The following is a 19201-nucleotide window of genomic DNA, read 5'->3' as shown; positions in this document are numbered from 1 at the left end:
TCTTTAATTCTTGATAACAGGACAGTAGTGTTCTTTTAATGGATGAGGCAATATGAATACCTAAATATTTAATTCCTTTTGGAGATCATTTCATACCAAAAGTTTGAATATGAAGTCTAGTTCAAAGTATGTTAAGAGGTAATAGTTCAGATTTATCTGTGTTTAATTTATAACCAGAAGCTAGTGAGAAACGTGAAATAATGTCTTATAGATATTGTATACTAGTATCAGGGTTTTTCAGAAACAGTAAAACATCAGCATACGCCACTATTTTTACTTGTATTGTACCAACATCAATACCTTCTATATCATTATCTTGTCTAATTGGGGAGGAAGGCTAGCTCGGGGCAACGCGGTTGTCTTGAAAGCAAGACAATGCAGCGCAACACAGGTTTGAACCCCGACCCTGTGCTTAGAAACCATTTGCTGGTATTAAGCACATTATAATAGAAAAATTATAATTGCTTCTAGAAAGCTTTCCAATGCCAGGATAAAAAGAAGTGGGGATAGAGGGCAGCCTTGACGTGTACCTCTAAAGAGAGGAAAGTATGGGGACATTTGCCCATTAATGAAAATATCTGTATTAGGATTTGAATATAGCACTTTAATCGTGGAGAGAAAAGGGATGTCAATTCCATGCAATTTGAGAGCTTTAAACATGTAATCCCATTCAACCCTGTTAAATGTTTTTTCAGCATTGAGGACTACAGCTGCACAAGAATTTTTTGAATTTATTAATAATATCTAGGATATCTAAATATAGCCTCACATTAGAGGAGGAAAGTCTACCTTTGATATATCCTACCTGGTCTTTTAAAATTAAGTTATGTAAGAGAGGTAGTCGTCTATATGCTAAAATCTTGACAAAGACTTTACAATCAGTTTTTTTAGGGAGATTGGTCTGTAGCTCTGGGGAAGTTCCAGATCTCTAATAGGCTTGGGAAATACAATTAACGTGGCTACTGAGAAAGATCCCTGTGCCTTGTTTACTGTAATAAAATGAGAAAAGAGTTCATGAAGTGTAGGCACTAGTAGGTTATTAAAGTGTGCATACAAATCTATAGGGAAACCATCTGGGCTTGGGGCTTTACCTTTTTTAAGATCTTTAATGGCTTTAAAGATTTTGCTGGGAGAGATAGGGTCATCTAATGAGTTGAGATCGACAATTGGATATGTAGAATGAGGGACATGCCGAAGGAACTCTTGACAATGAGGGTTGTCAAGCTGCAATTCTGAAGAGTATAATATTTGGTAAATATTTTGTTATCTGAAAACCTCCTATCCCCAATCAGATCTTTGATAACAGCAACCCAGGCTCTTTCCTTTTTAAATTTAAGGTACAATGCAAGTGATTTAGTTATCTTATTGGAAAATTGGTAAATGTCTGCCTTGTATTTTAAAATGTTTGCACAGGAGTATTGTGAAGTAATTTTATTGTATTGAAGTCTCAGTTTAATAATATCATTAAGAGTAGAAGGAGCATTACTGCATGCATATTGGAATTCAAGGGATTTCAGTTGTTTTAGAATGATATCTAATTCTTGTTAGCAACAAATTTTATGATATGACCTCTAAGTACATCTTTATAACAGTCCCAATAGTTGGCAATGGACATATCTGGACCATTATTTTCCGCAAAGAAATTGCTATGCTACTGAGTGATGAAATGCATGAATAACTCATCCTTCAGAAGAGCCGTGTTAAATCACCATCTATTCGATTTATGATCCTTCTGTGAAATTGCAAATTGGGTATGGAATGGAGCATGGTATGATAATGCTATGCATTCAATTGTAGTGTTAAGAAGAATATCTGACATAGATTTAGAGAGGACTATATAGTCTAATCTAGAAAAGGAATTGTGGAGGCTGGAGAAAAAGGTATACTCTAAATGAGAAGGATGAGTTATGTGCCATGCTAATTCTAATACAACATTTTGAAATTGTTTATGGGATCCAGTGCTTTTAAAGTATACACTAGATTTTCTATTAAGAAAAGGATCCATAATCTCATTACAGTCCCGAAAGACAATTGAATTACGAGGATTGGATGAGATGATTCCTTAGTTTTAGCCAAAAAGAGGGATCTGAGAGGTGGGACCATAGACATTGAGAATAATGTATTCAATGGACTCCACTAAATTTTCACCAACATCCACCTTCCCATATTGTGGGAGTCAGTCTCCACAACTTTACATTTGTGTGCTTTATTAATCAGAGTAATAACCCCATTCTTCTAGCCATGCCCCGCACTTGAAAAACCTTGACCTACCCAAAGTTGCTTAAGTTTAGCAGCTTCAGTCTGTAATAGCTGCTTTTTTTAATGCATGCAATCAACAGTTTTGTTATATTGACATGGGATAATACTGTCTGTCTTTTAATAGGGTTGCGTAGAGCCTTAACATTCCAGGATGTTGTATTATGTTGCATTCCTTAAATTGAGGTATACATAAAAATCAAGCGTTCTAAAATTAAGAGCCTATATTGTTATTATAGTTGTTTGCAAGCCATTATGAATAGAAAGATAGATAGAACACCACTTATCATAGATAGACTGATTTTCTTGTAAAAAGAATGTTAACATGGAAGGAAAGACAAAAGAGGAAGAGAGAGAGAGACGAACAAAGTCAACGTGTAGATCATCAATGATCAAAGGTAAGATACTATTATCGATAAACACGTTGCTAACCGGAAACAGCCACACCAAGTCATATTGACAGTAATAAAATAGGGGTGGAGAGCCTGGTGAGAAAAGGCCCAAACTGCACCCCACTCAGTTAGAAGATATCAGTGAAATATTCAGAAGTAACTAGCCATTAAATCTTGTGATTCTGATTAAGTAGTTGGTCTTGACGTATCCATTTACTAAATTTTGTGGATTTGAATAAAACATCTCAGATCTGTTGGGTTTTCAAATGTAGCAGTGTGACCATTGAGGGTAACTTTGAGGATTGAAGGGTGGATGACACAATATCTTGCATTTAGTTGCCAGAGAGAAGGTCTGAATGTAAGATGTTCCTTTCTCCTAGCAGCAGTCGCATTAGCTGCGTCTTGGGATATATATATCTTCTGCCATCCCAAACAAGTTGCTTATTTAGCCTCACCTTGTTCATTAGGAGATGAACATGGGTGTAATCCAGAAAACCGAAGATAGTGTTATAGAAGGATTTTTAGTGCTGTGCGCCGAATTCATTGGGCCGACTCGATGGGCACTCTGGATATTTAGTTTCACTGACGCTGGAAGATCGAGGAGTTTTGGGAGCAACGTATTAAGGAACAAGATGGGATTATCTTTTTTGATCCCTTCTGGAAGGCCCACAATGCCTAGGTTGTTCCTTCTGTTTCTATTTTTGAGGTTTTCAGATTGCTTTTGTAGAGATTAGACTGTGGTTTCTAACGTTGCTACTCTGCTGGTAACATCCTCTGCATCAATTACTCGTTGTTCCACTTCTATCATCCTTGACTCAAAGGTAGACCATGTATCAGCGAGCTGTTGTAATGTGTAATTAGTAGCCTCCATAAAGGACTTCAGGGCCCTCATTTCCATCAGAATGGTCTGCATGGCCGGATCTCAAGTATCCTCTTTTTGCGTGAGATAGTCACTTTTTTGCCTTTTCAAAATATGAGATGGTGGGGAAGACACTTCTTTTGCTTGACCCTTTTTTGACACCATAATTAGCTGACTTATGTAGCTTAAAGGGCTAAAAATCTTTGAAGACTGTAGGGCCAAAAAGAGGTGAGCAGAATATTTCGACTGAATACCAATACAACGTATTTAAGTAACTCAGGACACCATTATGTGATTATCCGTATTGATATATTGCTCCATTAGTATTTGCTATAAGAAGCTGTACATTTATCTTAGACATATATATTGTGAATTAAATCACAGGTGCACATAATGAAAACCCTAATTCATGTATATAGTGTGAGCTAATATGAAAAATCTGCTATGTTATTGTTGCCTGCTTCATAAAAAACACCAGTGTATATATTTAATTTAGTCCCTTAAGGTAAATAACCATTGCAATTGAATAGGTAGTTGCCTCATTTATTTTGATGATATAATTTAAAATTCCACTTTTTGGAGATAGTTCTTGTTACATTCAGTATAAACTGATGTTTCTGTTCAGAATTAGTATTTGCTTTCCTTTTCAAAGGTTTAGAACATTTAAAAATAGATACCCAGTGCTAAATAGTGGTGCTGGAGAAACAAAAACAGTACCTTGTTCGTTAGAACCTAATTTCCAGGCTGTTATTTGAATGTGGAGCCTGTGTTGTGAGGAAAGGGTGCATCCATCTATGACCGCATGCCAAATTGTGCTGTAGCCGAGCAGCTGACAGGAGACGTCAGCTTGGAGAATCACAAAACCACTCTGTCCGGGGCTGTTTTGCTTTGTCCACTCTGTGTAGGGACCTCAGACTCACGCACCCTATTACACAGACCCAGCAAAAGTTCTTGGACTCAGAGAGGCAAGAAATCACAGTTAGACCAATAGTTGATAATAAACAATGGCTCGTTACAGGCCCTTTATGCAGACACTATATAAATGCACACACAACTGAAACATAACATATAGTAGATTATATATAAATATGGAAGAAAAGCATCACCATTAGAATGGTTGCTGAAGACACCTTCATCTTGGCCACCACAACATTGCTTAGTCCCAGAGCAAGTAGGCAGAGAGATCACTTGTACTAACAGGGTCTGGAGCGGAGCTTCCTCCCTCTCAGCGAGATTGCATCACCCGGGGTCCAATTCTCTCTAACTTTTCCATGAGGAATACCTCTGCTCTTCATGGGGAAATCCCCTCCCCTTCATGGTTAAAAAACTGCCCTCGGCCGAAGAGCAGACAGCAAGCATTGGGAGCAAACAGTGGAAAAATCTAGCTAGAAGTGGAAAAACCCAGCTTCTCTACCTCACATTCGTTCCCAGCTCCCCTTATCACTGCACCTGCAAAGCTCTGATTCGCTTCTTGGCTCGTCCTTCAATAGACAATACAACAACTATCCTCCACAGTTAGCTCATCTGACATCATTATGTGACCTTGCAACCATTGCAGAATTCATGTTTGCTTACTGGGTACACAAAAACATAGGCTTTCATTACACTAATGGAAGTGAATGTTCAAAATGGCCGTGCACCGGTGCCATATTTTTAGTTCATTTTTGCACACGCACCACAGAGGCCTTGCCGGAAAGCGTCACAGGCTGCCTGTACCTCTCTCAGGCTGCTCCGTGGACCACTGAAAATTCAGTGAGTGGAAATGTATAAATATATTTGAAAATGTGTTGTGCTATATTGTAAAATTAATACCGGATAAGGAAAATCAGGCAGCCCTCATGCATGCCCCTCCCCCAACCAAATGTATTTTTTTGTAAGGCATGCAAGTCGCTCTACCACTAGACGTCACTGCACTTCAAATATTATAATGAAAGTCTGGGTACATCAGTATTGCCTCCTCCGCTGAATTATTGTTATAATTGTATGAACCGGAAGCAGGAAAAGCTCCTGAAGTCATCATAGCAGATGTAACCAGAGAATTTGTAGAGCGCACATTCACCTCTGGAGGGGAGTCCTGGCACTAATGACAGAACAGATGCTTATTGTTACCCAACTCAATGGTACTTTAGATGATATCTAAAGTGAAAGTTGCTTCCAAAGAAGAAAAACGAAGTAACACCCACCCTTTCCTTTGCCTATGCCACCTTCTTGGCCGTCTACATACCCATGTACTGCTGCATGACTTCCACACCAGCCGGGGTCACGGGTGCAGGACTTTTTTTGCTTTTTGGTCCCCGTTCCCCTCTGTCTTGCTAGTATGCTGGGGCTTTTGTGACCACAGCAGGTACTGTAGCAACCAGCACTGCATGGGGCGAGGGGTGACGGAGGAGCTGTCTCTCCAGGGCGCTGGCGTGCCACCATTATCTGGAACAGCTGTGGTTGTTGTAAACAGTGGGCGGGGCGCTGCCCGGCCAGTAGTGTCACCGGTGAGCTAGAAATTATTTGGTCACTGCCCCTTATTTTCGTACAAATTAAGCTCCCCGGTAGGACATTAGATGCTGCTGACAAAGGGGATCCCCGTAACAACCCTGTCTTGGTTAAAGGCAAGACTGTCACAAGCCGGTACAAGCCGCATAAGCAGCCATGATGGATGGGCTATTCAGGGGAGTAATGCAGAGTGATCGCCCTAAAAAACTCACTTCAGCAAATAAACACAATGGTAACTTTCCCAAATTATTCCCAACACAAACGTTGATTCACACAAAGAGGGCTCTCAAATGCCCCACTTCCATGCGCGAGAACGATACCAGTCGTGTTTTTTTATTGGCATTCTGGGACTTACAGTTTTATCCTTTTCATTTTAAAATGTGGGATTGAATTGCTCTGTTGCGCAGTGAACTGGGAAATTCGAGAGCAGTGCAGGAAGGGAAGGAGAACCCAAGCCCACAGTGTCTATGATTACTAGAATATCCCACTGCTCCGAGGTCATTCCTGTTTAAAAATTAATTTAAAAAAACAAAAAAAATATTTTAAATCGCGAATCCATTGCTACTGTAAATGTAAAATAAAAAGGAGAAAGGGGTGTTTGGGAGCAGTGTACGGCATTGGCATGGCAACTTGCCAAAGCATGGCTATGAAATGGCCCGAAGCACCAGACGGACCTTGACCCTCTCGCTCGCGTCTGCAGGCTGCTGCTGTTGCCGGGGAGCTGTGCGTGCGACTGAAGTAGGAGCAAAATGACTGCACTTAACTAGAAGCACGTTAGATTTTCATTTGTATGCACCAATGCTTTTTGTCAGATGAACTCCTGTCGGACTATGTTTAAAGTCTGAGCGGAGTGATCGGTTTGGTCTGCTTTGCCTACACCTCGCTTTCGGCCGCATGGTGTAGGAGCAGGAAGAAGGGAGTTGAGACAGCCGATGCCACGGCAAGGATCCATGAGCTGCCACACATCCCACAATCTGCATACAGTACCAAGTGCTTAGGTACAGTAGGGGCGGATGTGGGTGGTTGCAGCTGGCAACCCGCCATTTCTCTGGTTGGCCAGGCCTCCTTATGAACACAACCTCAGCAGTAGCCCCTCATTGGACCGGGGAGTTTAAGAGCTCTTTAATTCAGAACAAGGACAAAAGCCATTCCAGCAGGAGGAAAGTTCAAATAAATGTCCTTTTTTAATATACAAAAAAGATCAAATGTTTTAAGCAGGTGCGTGATATTGTATTAAAACAGTTTTTCAGCTACTTGTTTACATAGTATTTGAAGCTCGCACAAGGACCCAAAAAACATTGTCCCGCACCTTCCTTGTAAGCGGTGCCAGCTGTCGGCCTGGCTCCCCGCTCTTTGGGCACAGGGCTGGGGCGCTGCTGCGGAGGAGGGCCGCCGCTGGACCGGCACAGCCTGCACTCTCTGCCAACGGACAGTTAAGATAGGGTGCCTACAATTAAAATTTAGTAGATTATCCCAGTTTTAAGGTTTTAACCACAAAGGCTGTTTTACGACACACTTTTTAGTCTGTGGAATAGTTATCTATTTTAAGATGCATCGTGTTGGACCAAAAAATAAAGTACTTCTTCGCACACCGTGGTTTTTGTCCAACGCAGAGTAATAGTGCTTGATGGACACAACTCCCTCCGGAAGTATTTTCAGCGCTTGATTTTATGAGAAAGTTCAGACCGCCAAAAAGTGACGTCTGTATATCGCCCAAGCTGAACCAAATTGCAAACGAGGGCATGTTTCGGGGGCAATGGGGACACATGTGGAACTGGCCGGCAGCGGGTTATAGGCAAGCTGACATGGAAAATGTTGAAGAAACAAATAAGCAGCACTGCGTCTGCCTTGCACGAAATTCATGCACACATCAGCAACAATGTCCGAGCTAAAGAGAGGGGGTGGGGGCGTAATGGCTAGGAATACCGCCATCTTCTTTGGACCTGCGCGCTATGTTTGCTTGTTTACTTATTTATATAGCGCTCCACACCCTGAGGTATCTGGCCGCGTAACAAGTTTACAAAATTACAAGTTACTACTTAGAGGAATAGTTACATTACATTCTTTACGTCAAAAATAAATACGCATTAAGCGCTGCTCCAACTCCAAAGCGCAGCTCCACCTGCAAGGCGCTACACTGGCTTAGGCATGTTACCCAGTGGGATATAAAGCAACTGCGCTGCTATGTGTACTCGTGAGTGATAAGAGGCGAGCGTGATGTGTACTGTATTTTCAAGAGAAGCAGAAAGAAATGGCAGGCCCTTAAAAACGTACCGTGTTTTGCATCTTTAAAATAACCCGGACCGTGCAGTGTACATCGGCTCCGCAGTCACGTTTCACACACAGAGGATGAAGTTCTGTGCACGGCCAGTAACGGTTTCTTTCGCACCAGTCAGCTGCAGGCACCTGCATTTCAGCTGCAGGCACGTGCATTTCAGATGCGGGCACCTGCATTTCAGCTGCAGGCACGTGCATTTCGGCTAGCAATTCCACAAAGTGAATGGGTGCGAGAACTGAACTTAGATTTCAAAGCACTTGTCCCTGCCATATACAAATAAAGCTATTCAGGCACAGTCTTTGTGTGCACACGCATCATAAAGTCGTGCACGCAAATAAAAGTGGTGTTTGCACGTCATCATTTGGTGCGCATCCGCATGTTATGCGTGTACAAAGTTGCTCTTCCCCATTTTGTGCCTCCATATGACGACATGTTGAATGCACATGCCACAGTGGTGCTTGCACATATTACAACTGCATACGCACACACTGTTTTGAATGCACATTGTGCAATTAAGTCCTTTTCCACACGTCCGGTTGGATTCACTTGGCAAAACGAGACCGGGATCGACAGCGAAATCGCACGTGTTAAAAAAGCTGTGCATTTTCTGTGCATTGCCCTTCTCATAGAAAGGTGTCATGCAACACAAGATTCGGATAAACACCTGCCAAGGAACACCCAGTGTACTCTGCAGCGAGCGGGCAATGTACCGGGCTCGACGTGTAGCAACCCCCTCTTTATTTCAGAAGTAATAATAAGACGTTGTTTTCCGGGGGGTTCAGAGAAGCAACACAAATCGGCTGGGATTTGAGCTAATGCAACATGTGTTTAGTAATCTATATAAGCACAAAGTACAATCAGTCTCCCTCTCGAGGGCGAGCTCATCACCCCTGACAGCTGGCACAGCCCAGCACGCTGAAGCATTCTAACGTCAGCCAGGCTGCCATCTTGAAATCCACTGTCCACGTGTATTTATTGGGCCCGAAATCCAGCCACTCATGTAAATCAGAAAGTAAGTCAGCTGAAAGTGCAGGTTTGTGCAACTGCCCATGGCTCAGTAGAGGGTACACGCGGGTGGATTGAGTCCCCTCACTTTTTTCAGGAATCCCCCCACTTTGTTAAGAGGACACCCTGATATGCTTAATTCTGGTAAAACGCCACATTCTATTGGTATGTTAATGAGTCCCCCCACTTTTTTTTAACGATTTTGGATCTGACAACCTTTCCCTGGTGGTGGGGTAATATCAAGATTGCCCCTCCTCCCCCCTCCTCCTTCCTAATGGACCCATATGTCTTCCAATAGATTTTACAGAAGGCAAATCCTTCTACTAGAAAATAACTTCAGGCAAAAAAGACTATTGGTGGAATGCCAATGTTGTGGCAGTCTTGCTTTTGGGGGGATCCCCTCTGTGGGTGTGGCCAGTGATGTGCAGCAGCGCATTACAGCAAAGGATACAATAGGCTCCTCCTGCATCCAGGGCTCCGTTGGTAGATATGGCGCAGACCGCCAGCACCGTCATGACGATGATGATGTATGCCACGATGAACATGCCCATGGTCTCGTACAAGCCCGCCTGGCCCACCGCAAAACCTGCCGGGAGAGGGGAGAACAAAACACGCAGAATAAGCACCTCATCTCAAATGTACACCAATTTTACTTCTTAACAAGGTGAGCGAATCATCGACAAAGAAGAATTCAGTGGTGGCGGACCACACAGCACTGATACAGTTCCACGGAAGATGGCCGCAAGCGTGGCCCTAATTTTTAATGGCCTTCTCTGGGCACATTTTGGGTGTGTGAAGATCACATCCTATGATCTGCACCTAACACTTCTGAACTACACCTCCTTGCTTCCATCCCTTTACAAGCTCCATCCAATAACACCCGAAGTTCCATCCAATGCCCACATGGTGGACAAGCGTCGTTCCATCCTTTTTGTAAATTTCCACACTTGCAACCCCATCTTTTCTTGGAAGTCTTTAACCTCTGATTTTACAACCAGGCCATCTTCCACCAGGCCCTTACCACACCCACGTCCCACCACAGACACCTTGTACTAGCAGTTGACTCCTTTTCACAGCAGCCACTGTATCCTGACATTAGTTTTTACACCGAGAAAGGGATCGTAGCCTCCTACATGGCACCCAAATCAACATTTGCTAACCTCCCCACCCACCTAGAAGTTACAGCAGGAGGAAGGCTGTCTCGCAAAATCGACTTCCCCACAATTGTAGACTTGCTTTAGAAATCAGCGAAAGTTTCCAGAAATTCATATGCAACCTGTGTCCTCCCAACACTTGTTTGTGGGTACGAAAAGTGAGAGAGAGAGGGAGAGAGAGGGAGAGAGAGAGACAGAGAGACAGAGAGAGAGAGAGAGAGAGAGAGGGAGAGGGATGGAGGGAGAAAGGGAGAGGGAGAGACTCACTCCAGTTTTGTCCTGTGTTTTTGTCCCAACACAAAGGTTATTTAACCAATATTACCCGAACGGAGGGTGGGGGTACATTAACCAGGCCGGGTAATGCCCTGAGCCAAGTAGAAGCATGAGCGAAGCGAGGGCTTTACTGATAGCCAAGAGCTTTGCCAGGCCCGGTAATACCCTCCCCTGTGAGGGTGATATAGCTATTACTATCCCGGCACGTTGTACCGGGAAACTGATAAGTGTTTTTTAAGTTGAAAAAGGACGCGTACGCAGTTCCTCAACTTAAACAATTGTTTTTGTTTTAAAGATCGACACCATGCATCGGGAGAGAAGCGACTACACTTAGTCTATTCTCCATTTCCATGAAGGCAAGCCGCGTGCTGGGACGCGGCGGGAACACAACTGTCGGCGGGAGACATGGCAGCGGAAGGCAAGAGTGGTGGGGATGGGAGGGGCAAAATGTGTGGAAAAGGAGGGAAAGGGGTGGGGGGTGGTGGTGCGGGGGAGCACTTACCTCATTATCCAGTGGGGTAAGATGGCGGCCTCCAGCTCCGAGGAGGCTGGGAGCTGGGATTTCCCGTGTGGTGCCCAAGTTCTGAGCCTCCTCATTGGCTGGGAAGCCAAGACCATGCCCCCGCCGGGTACTAATAGTTATTAAACCATAACCTGAGCAGAAGAAGAGTTCTATGTGGTTTTGTTGACAACAGTTTGAGTGGATATTTAGTTTGACCTTTTTTGGGCGGTTGAGCCTTTTTCCCCAGTGGTCACCCATACTTTCCCCCACATGTCCTTCCCTTATACCCTGACTACCCCTCTACTCTCCTACATATACATACACATTTTCGAGGGAAACTACCATAACAGGTCAAACTACATGTGCTTTTACAAACTGTGGTCAAAGAAAGCACTATACCAAAGCGGGGACATCTGAATTTTCAGAAACACTAGAAAATCCATCTCATAGCTACATAAACCATGGTAACCCTCAGCACAGAGAGACCGGAACGGGCACCAGAAGACCCTATCAGTGCCGACTGTTGTGCTCAATGTGACATAAAGTAACACAGCTGTTCCCCATACCACCCCCGCCCGGAGCACAACTCACACATACCAGTGCAAAACCAGGACCAATCGCAACTCCACTCAATGACAGCCAATGCCAACTTCTCACCCACTTCCTACGCCGGTCGCCTATAATGACACGCAACGCCCCACACAACCATGCCCAATGACAGTAACTCGTGAAACCACTCACACATGTTCGACCACAGTCACTCACAGAGCCAATCACCCACTGCCATTCACCTCCTAATTTCGGCATAACCTGTTATCCACCAATGCATCGCTCACCCTGAACCACAAGAACCCGCAGATACTCAACACAATCTGTACACAGTCCCAAGCTGCCCATATGTGTCAAGCATGCCCATTTAATCGGACTAAAAAAAAACACCAGTACACGTCCCGGTCTTCCCTACACACACAAGCACAACACCGAGCATGCGCCTACTTAACAACCGGAAGGCCGTCAGGTTCAAGCACGACTCAACAAAGGACCCTGATCCAGGCTGAAGGAGTGGCAAACACCATCTTCATTTGAACAGAACACAACACCAGGCAGGCTGCTGGCAAACACACAAGCCAGCACCCTGGCATGCACAGACCGCACGCGGACAGGGCTGCTAGGAACTGTGTTCTCCATAACTCTGAGGAGGGGCGTAAGAGCACTCATCCTTAGTGAAGTACCATGGTGTCCACAAAGCTTGGCCAAACTGTCTCATCGTTAAGGGAGCAGAGATGCCTGGCTTCACTCTTAGGAGGGGAATGGACTAGTGTCAATCTAGGGCTAGGCCCCTACACACAGACACATACACTACAAAATACCCTGTAACACAATGTCTACTTTGTGTTGCATATTCCATTAAGTGAAAGCACGAGTAATTACTAAAGTAAGCAAAAAATATAGCATGCATACAAAAAATGGAAAAAAGGTATACATGAGCGTCACACATTCCAACCATAGAGGAAAAGCCATTGGTCTGCAATCTTTGGCTCTCCAGATGTATTGGACTACAACTCCCATCAGCCCCAGCCAGTTTAGTCAAGGATAAGAGATCATGGGATTGGTAGTCCAAAACATCTGGAGAGCCACAGATTGCAGACCCTTGAATACACTAACCGTGAGATACTAATCACTTTGTAGGTTAGGAGCACTGAGGAGTAAAAAGGATTAGGCACTTTGGAAAACACCACCAGGCAGGGAAGGACAAAGTGCTGTAAGACCTCAAACCTAGTAGCAACACAGTGGCACTTTATCAGCAATTAGCAAGAACAAGAATTATGTTAAGGGTGATTTATTACAGCAATAATCACCCCTGCCTGCGAACAGCCCTACACTTAAGTTCAAACGAGCATTAATGTTTGGTCCAGTGCCATTATCGGCGTGTGAAGCCCATTAGGGGGTTATTGCCATTAGCACCCTGGGTTTATAGATCACGGTGCTGAGTGGGATGCATTTGTTAAAAAGAACAGGTAGCCGTGAACAGGCAAGCCATTGTTTCAAACAAATACTCACACAAGATGTCTGGCAGAGAAATGGAAGGCAGAGCTACAAGCAGAACCCCTCTTCCATTTCCATGGCGGCCTGGGAGGTTGTGAAGGCCGTCAAGGCAGTGCTGCAAAACCTACAGGTAAGTTAGAGCCAGGGAGGCGAGATTGGACGGGAGGCGGCGAGATGAGGGAAAGGTAGGTTAGAGCAGACAGGAGGTCGAAGAGAGGTAGAGGGAGGGAAGATGGCGTTTGCAGCGAGTACCTTGCCCCCTACCTGTGCTCAGATTGTTCAATTCTGCCCGGGTTTGGAACAACTTGACTGACCGCCACACCCACTCCAGCTGCTAATATTCTGCAAGGAATGAGAAATCACCAGCGCCATGTAAAATTAGAATGATTGCCCTGAAAACGCACAGCTCCAAATGGGGACCATGGAAAATGGCAGTGCACCGGTAAGTACCAGTTCAAGTCACTTTTGCAGAGTTGTCTGAGTTCCAAAATGTTCCCTTGAAGGAATCAATGAGTTCGACCCAATAGGTCTTGTGCTTTATAGGCTCAAGGTAGGTAAAGTGTGGTTACAGGCGGTAGGTTCATATGGCCGGGGAGACACTGTACCCCCACCCCAAGAGCTACAGGGTGCAGTTCCAGAATTAAGAGGCCCAGAGAAGGGCGACCATCGTGTATGTGATCTTCCAATCAGAGGGAGCCCAGGGGTCACAGAAAGCACCCTGAACCCAGTGCCAGGCAGCCCCGGTTACAGGACCAGTGACTTAAACAGGGTCCAGGGACCCGGGAACAACTACGCAGTGCGCAGGTTGCATCAGAAATACACACGAAGCAATAGTCCGTAAGCAATGGTCCATAGGTGAGTAGAGGATTAGGTCTTGCTAGTGGGAGCTTGGGGTCTCCTGACGGTTGAATGAAGTCTGAGGTGCGAATAGAGCCCAGATTGCAGGAGCCCAAAAACAAGAATTTTGTCTAAAAGACTCAAGATGAGGAGGTCACCACAGCAGCAAAGGAGCAGTGAAGAGGGCACAGTGATTGCCACAGGTGGCTCATGGTGGCCCAGGGCTCAGCCAAGCAGCAGGAAACGGTTCCTCGATTAAGTGCAGCTGCGGCAGGCAACACGAGGGGGCCTCACCATTCGCAAGATCAGGTGGGTACCTACCAGCATTGCACTCAAGACTTCAGCCAAGCAGCAAGGCCTACCCATCTCAGGAGTCCAGCAAGGAAAGGAAAGCTCGCATGGAGCCCAGGACTGCATGGACAGTGATTCCAGCCATGAAGGCATCAGAAGCTGCAGAGGTTTCTATCAGCAGCGACGAAGCAGGGGACTTCCAGAGAAGGACCAGGCCCAGGCAGTGCAGCAGGTCACGGCAGTGTTTAGAGTTATTCATCTCAACAGCAGGACTTCCAGATAAATCAAAAGCTATCTGATAATGGTACAGGGTTTCACCAAGATATACACATTCCCCCATGGGAAGGGTACCCCTGATCACTAATTCAAAGGCATCCCACTTTTAGGCTTTCCTGGCCTGCCTCCCAAATACTCCGGCACACCCACACATTTGTGGATTGGTACTTTAGAGACCCCAACCCACTTTTCAGTGGATCAAACTCAAAAATAAGGCTGCCTTCGAGAGGGCTCAGGGTGAGCTTACATCAGCTAAACAACCATTGCAGCCCCCCACACCCCCCCTGTGGTCCACTGACAATGAAAGGCCAAGAAACAAATTCAGGAGCAGAACTTAAACAAATGCCTTCATATCTAAATGGCCACCATAAACAAACATTTGGCTACCAACATGGTGAAAAGGGCTAAACATATCTGCAACCAGCCTACAGCCCAACACAACTCCCCATTGGACCAATTAAAGAGCTTAAAAGCATCACTGGCCCCTATAGCCGTATCAATTAGAGAGCACAGAACACAAATGAAACGTTGCAGCTGCAGGGGTCGTTCCCGAGATAGCAAAAAGAAAGTACAAAACTGGTACAAGCAAGCAAACTATGCACGTGACTCACAGAGCCAGAAGAGGGAACCGCAAAAAGGCCGAATAGGAGCACAATCACTTTCTAAAACTACATATGAACCAAATCCTAAAAGTAAACTAGACTCGCAAAATACACAACGCTCCCTTCTCCACCAAATGTACAGCACTTAGAAAAGGAATTCGGCCGGAACAAGATTAAGATGGACTTGCAGAGCGCCATCTTTGATGACAAGGACAATCAAAACTTGTGCAATGAACTGCCCAAAGCTGTATATATGTCTCATGTTTTGCACTCATTTTACTGTCATGGTGACTATTCTGACAGATAAAATGAGCATCATACCCAGTGTGCATTGCATGCTCAGAAGGAATGCACATTTGAATTACTAGCACAGACATGTTTGATAAATTGGTAGTGCTTCTTATTTTCCCAAAATGCACTTTGTTTTTATGCAAAGCAGACAGCGTCCTATATTCAGGGCAGCCACATTATTCCACACCTAGCTCTGCCCCTCTGGTATCGCCCACACATCAATCTGCCTCCCCTCCCAGCTGGTACTCCCCCCTCCCCCCTGGCTCCCTCCACTCCCCCTGTCCCCTCTTAATCTCCCCCCATGGGAAGGGGAGGGAGTTCCCCCCCAAAACATTTTGTCCAATTCCAGCACTGCTCCACATAGACCGAGAAGCGAAAGGCTAGAGCCAGTTAATTTGCAATAAGGACAACAAGAGCTGTAACCAATGCGTGGTGTTGGCGGTTGTGCTGACTCCGAATAAAGGCGGGTGTGATCGTGTACAGATGATAGACAGAGTGTGGGACAAACTTGAAGGAAAATGGAGGATACACGTCACTGCTTGGTCTAAAAAGGTGATAGCTAAGAAGAAAGGCCATGAGTAGAGAGCTAGGGCTTAGGAGCAAACCACTTGCTATGTGCTTACACTGGTACGTGTCACACCCCATGCTTATGGGAGACAGCCGAAGGCACAGCCACCCACCCGCACACATCTACTATCATACACAATGTTAAGACACATTGCGCAACACCTCTGCCATAGGAAAGCACAACAAAAATGGAGTCTGGCTAGACACATATTGAGTCTCCTGCACTTGCGTAGTCTCCAGACGACATGCCAGCTTAATATGGGTCGCTGGCAGGGACTTGGCCACTTCTACCAACCTTCATATTGGTTAAAATGCACACATGCATTCTAAACCCCTCTGACTAATTTCACAAACCTTGCACTTGAGTGCTCCAAGGGCATTCATCTACAGCGCTTTGAGACCATAACAATGGGAAAAGGCGCTAAACAAATGAAAAATGACATTACATTGCATCAGAACCTCTAGGATGAAACAAAATGATTACAACGTGTTTAAAAGCAGCAACAATGTATTTCACAGAAAGGCCGGGCAGCACAATTCAGAGCCTTTTTCGTGAGACTTCTAAGAATGTGCTTCTTTGTTTGGACCCAGCATGAATGGGAGTAAACACAGAAGTGTTTGGCTGTCCTGAAAAGCCTCGCAAACCAACGATTATTCCACACCTCCATTACCTTCAAGTTTATCGCTATATCTTCACGTTTTCTCCGAAATTAGTCTTGAAAACAACCTCCAATGTTGAATCCAATTGCTTGCCTTATGGACTGGATTTCATGTACATTCTTTTATGTGGTATTCTTTTACTTTGTTTTATCTTTTCATTTTTAATTCTTAATTTCTTCCTCCCAGTTTGATACGGCTTTCGTCTTCATAGTTTTGAAACCAAATGATGCTCGCCTAAGAAGCATTCCCTCATCTGGCCGATAGATGTCGCCGCTGTTCCATATTTGCCTTCCTCAGCGGAGAAGTAGATTTTTAGCAAAACAAAAACCCATGTGAGGATTTCAACCCATGCTATGGTTTACACTGGGTAGACTTCAGGTGGCTTCTCGCACAGCACAGTGGCCTTGTAAAGTGTCCAAGGTAATAAAATGCCAAGAAAAGTCTAGTTGAACCTTTTTCCAGCTTGCCACGTAAGTACTTTAATTCGTTACAGAACTAAACACCATTTTAGATCACCTCTAAACGCTTTAAGGTTTTTCAGAAAACATCAAAACTGTTCAAATGTGCTGTAGCATGCAGCGTAACAATGAAAAAACACCCCTGCCTCCACCCTTCTCTGAAGCTATCAGCACTCTAGGTGCGGCAGCATTATAACTGATGAGGGCTGGATACCCTGAACTTTTTTGATTTTAGCAATACATTGATGCAGGTAATTCCGTTTCTGAAAGGGGGGGGGGGGTCTGCCATTCAGATCCGCCTTCATAATGCTCCATGCCAAAAACATAGTGTACCCTTGTGCCTTCACTGCGACTGTCTCGTGACATCCCCATCACCTGCCCAGCAGTGGGACCAGTACAGGTTTAAAAGTCACATGTGCATTCCTGAACAGCTGCTGTATAAGAAAGTTCAAATAGAGAGAGGTGTTTAAAAAAATAAATAATAATTTTCAACTCTTTTCCCAAATTCTTATAACTGTGTACCCAAGCAGCCTGGTGGCACATACACATCTAAACATGTGCCATGTCTGGTTATGGCAGGGTGGCTACTGAGATCAAGCAATTATACAGCCAGAAGCATATGGATGTCATATTATTGTCAGCCTGGTGAGGTGTCTCAATCATGACAGGGCTGGGTGTGTGTAGGCGTCTGTCCTGGGTGTATCCACAACAACCATGTGGGGCTCTGCACAGGAAGCCTCTCTTTTGAGCCTCCTGAGGAAGGTCGACACCTTGCTCCAGGAGATAGAAATTCTTCCCGGGAGTTCCCCTGGGACCTGATGCTTCCAAGACAGTCCTGACATGACACTGGCTCTCTCACACCAGGATGCTGATTACCAGAGGCCTTTTGAAGTAGGCAGACAGAGGAAGGAGTGGATCTAGGGAAACCCACTGGAGAGGCTTAGACCAGAGAAGGGTTCCACCATCTTGGATTATGCTACGGATCCCTAAACTTCCTGCCTCCTCCCAAGTTCCTGCAGACAAAGCACTCTGGGTATGACATCAGCAGGCAAAGGATGCGTGTTCTATCGGCCGGGTTTGAACCTCTGATGATGGCCTTGCAGTAGCCTATTGTACCCTTATAAGGGGCTGGGCTCCTCTAGCTGGATTCATCTTTGGACTTCAAGACAGGAAGTATTCACCTGAAACTCTGGTGGGGATACTGTCTATTCCGAAGTCCACTGACATATAGATGAAAACAGACAAATCCAAGGAAGCGGAAAGCTCTTCATACTACCATTTGGGGTGAAACGGCTGAGGACCAATGTCTCTCTGCTGCCTTTGTAATGCAAACAGAATGTTGCTAACTAGAGGTGAAGGACCCCATGCAGGTACAAAAACAAAGGAAGGATTCACTGTGTCCCTGGAAACCCTGCATAAAGCCTCACAACAATGAAGAAGCCCAGTAGCAGCTCAGAACCCCATTTACTGCCTCAAGGCATGTTTGAGCCATCGTGACCATGCCTGCACTGCTGCTTTTGGAAGAACTCGGAACCACGTATCTCCTTCTTCAAGCGGCCTTGAAGCCAACTCAACCCAGTGAAGTGCATCGTCACCACAACTTGACAGCGGGTTCGCCACTGTGGAAGCAGCCAACGCGCTGAATCCTGAGAGCCAACTCGACCCAAGAGATACACCATCTGAGTCCGACTCAAAAGATGACTTAACCAACTGGAAGCCATCGACCTGCCAATCTTGAGCGCCATCTCGGCCCAGTTAGAACATTGTCTAGACCTGACTTTTCCACCGACCCGATCTGTTGGGAGCCATCCAACTGATCATTTTCAAACACTGACCCAATACACAGACAGCCCTATCTTGAAGCCACCTCAACACTGACTCTCCACTGAACAGCACAACTCGACTGTCTCGAATCCAGCTTCACAGCAAAAAGTGTCAAGAAACCTGGGTGGATGCTGCTGAGCCAG

The 19201-nt window shown here is 45.0% G+C and overlaps 1 protein-coding gene across 1 annotated transcript in view; it reads right to left on the bottom strand.

Annotated features, from left to right (window-relative positions):
• Nucleotides 1–19201, bottom strand: part of LOC138491168 (solute carrier family 12 member 9-like) — a 1232896-nt gene that overhangs the window by 1022261 nt on the left and 191434 nt on the right. The window contains exon 2 of the mRNA XM_069617543.1: nt 9729–9863. Coding sequence (XP_069473644.1) covers nt 9729–9863 — 135 coding nt within the window. The remainder of the gene's footprint in view (nt 1–9728; nt 9864–19201) is intronic.

The sequence above is a fragment of the Ambystoma mexicanum genome, chromosome 10 (genome assembly GCF_040938575.1).
Source record: "Ambystoma mexicanum isolate Mex_15411 chromosome 10, UKY_AmexF1_1, whole genome shotgun sequence".
Lineage (NCBI taxonomy): Eukaryota > Metazoa > Chordata > Amphibia > Caudata > Ambystomatidae > Ambystoma > Ambystoma mexicanum.
The sequence above is the reverse complement of the archived record's forward strand: the minus strand, read 5'-3'. Positions and strand labels throughout refer to the sequence as shown.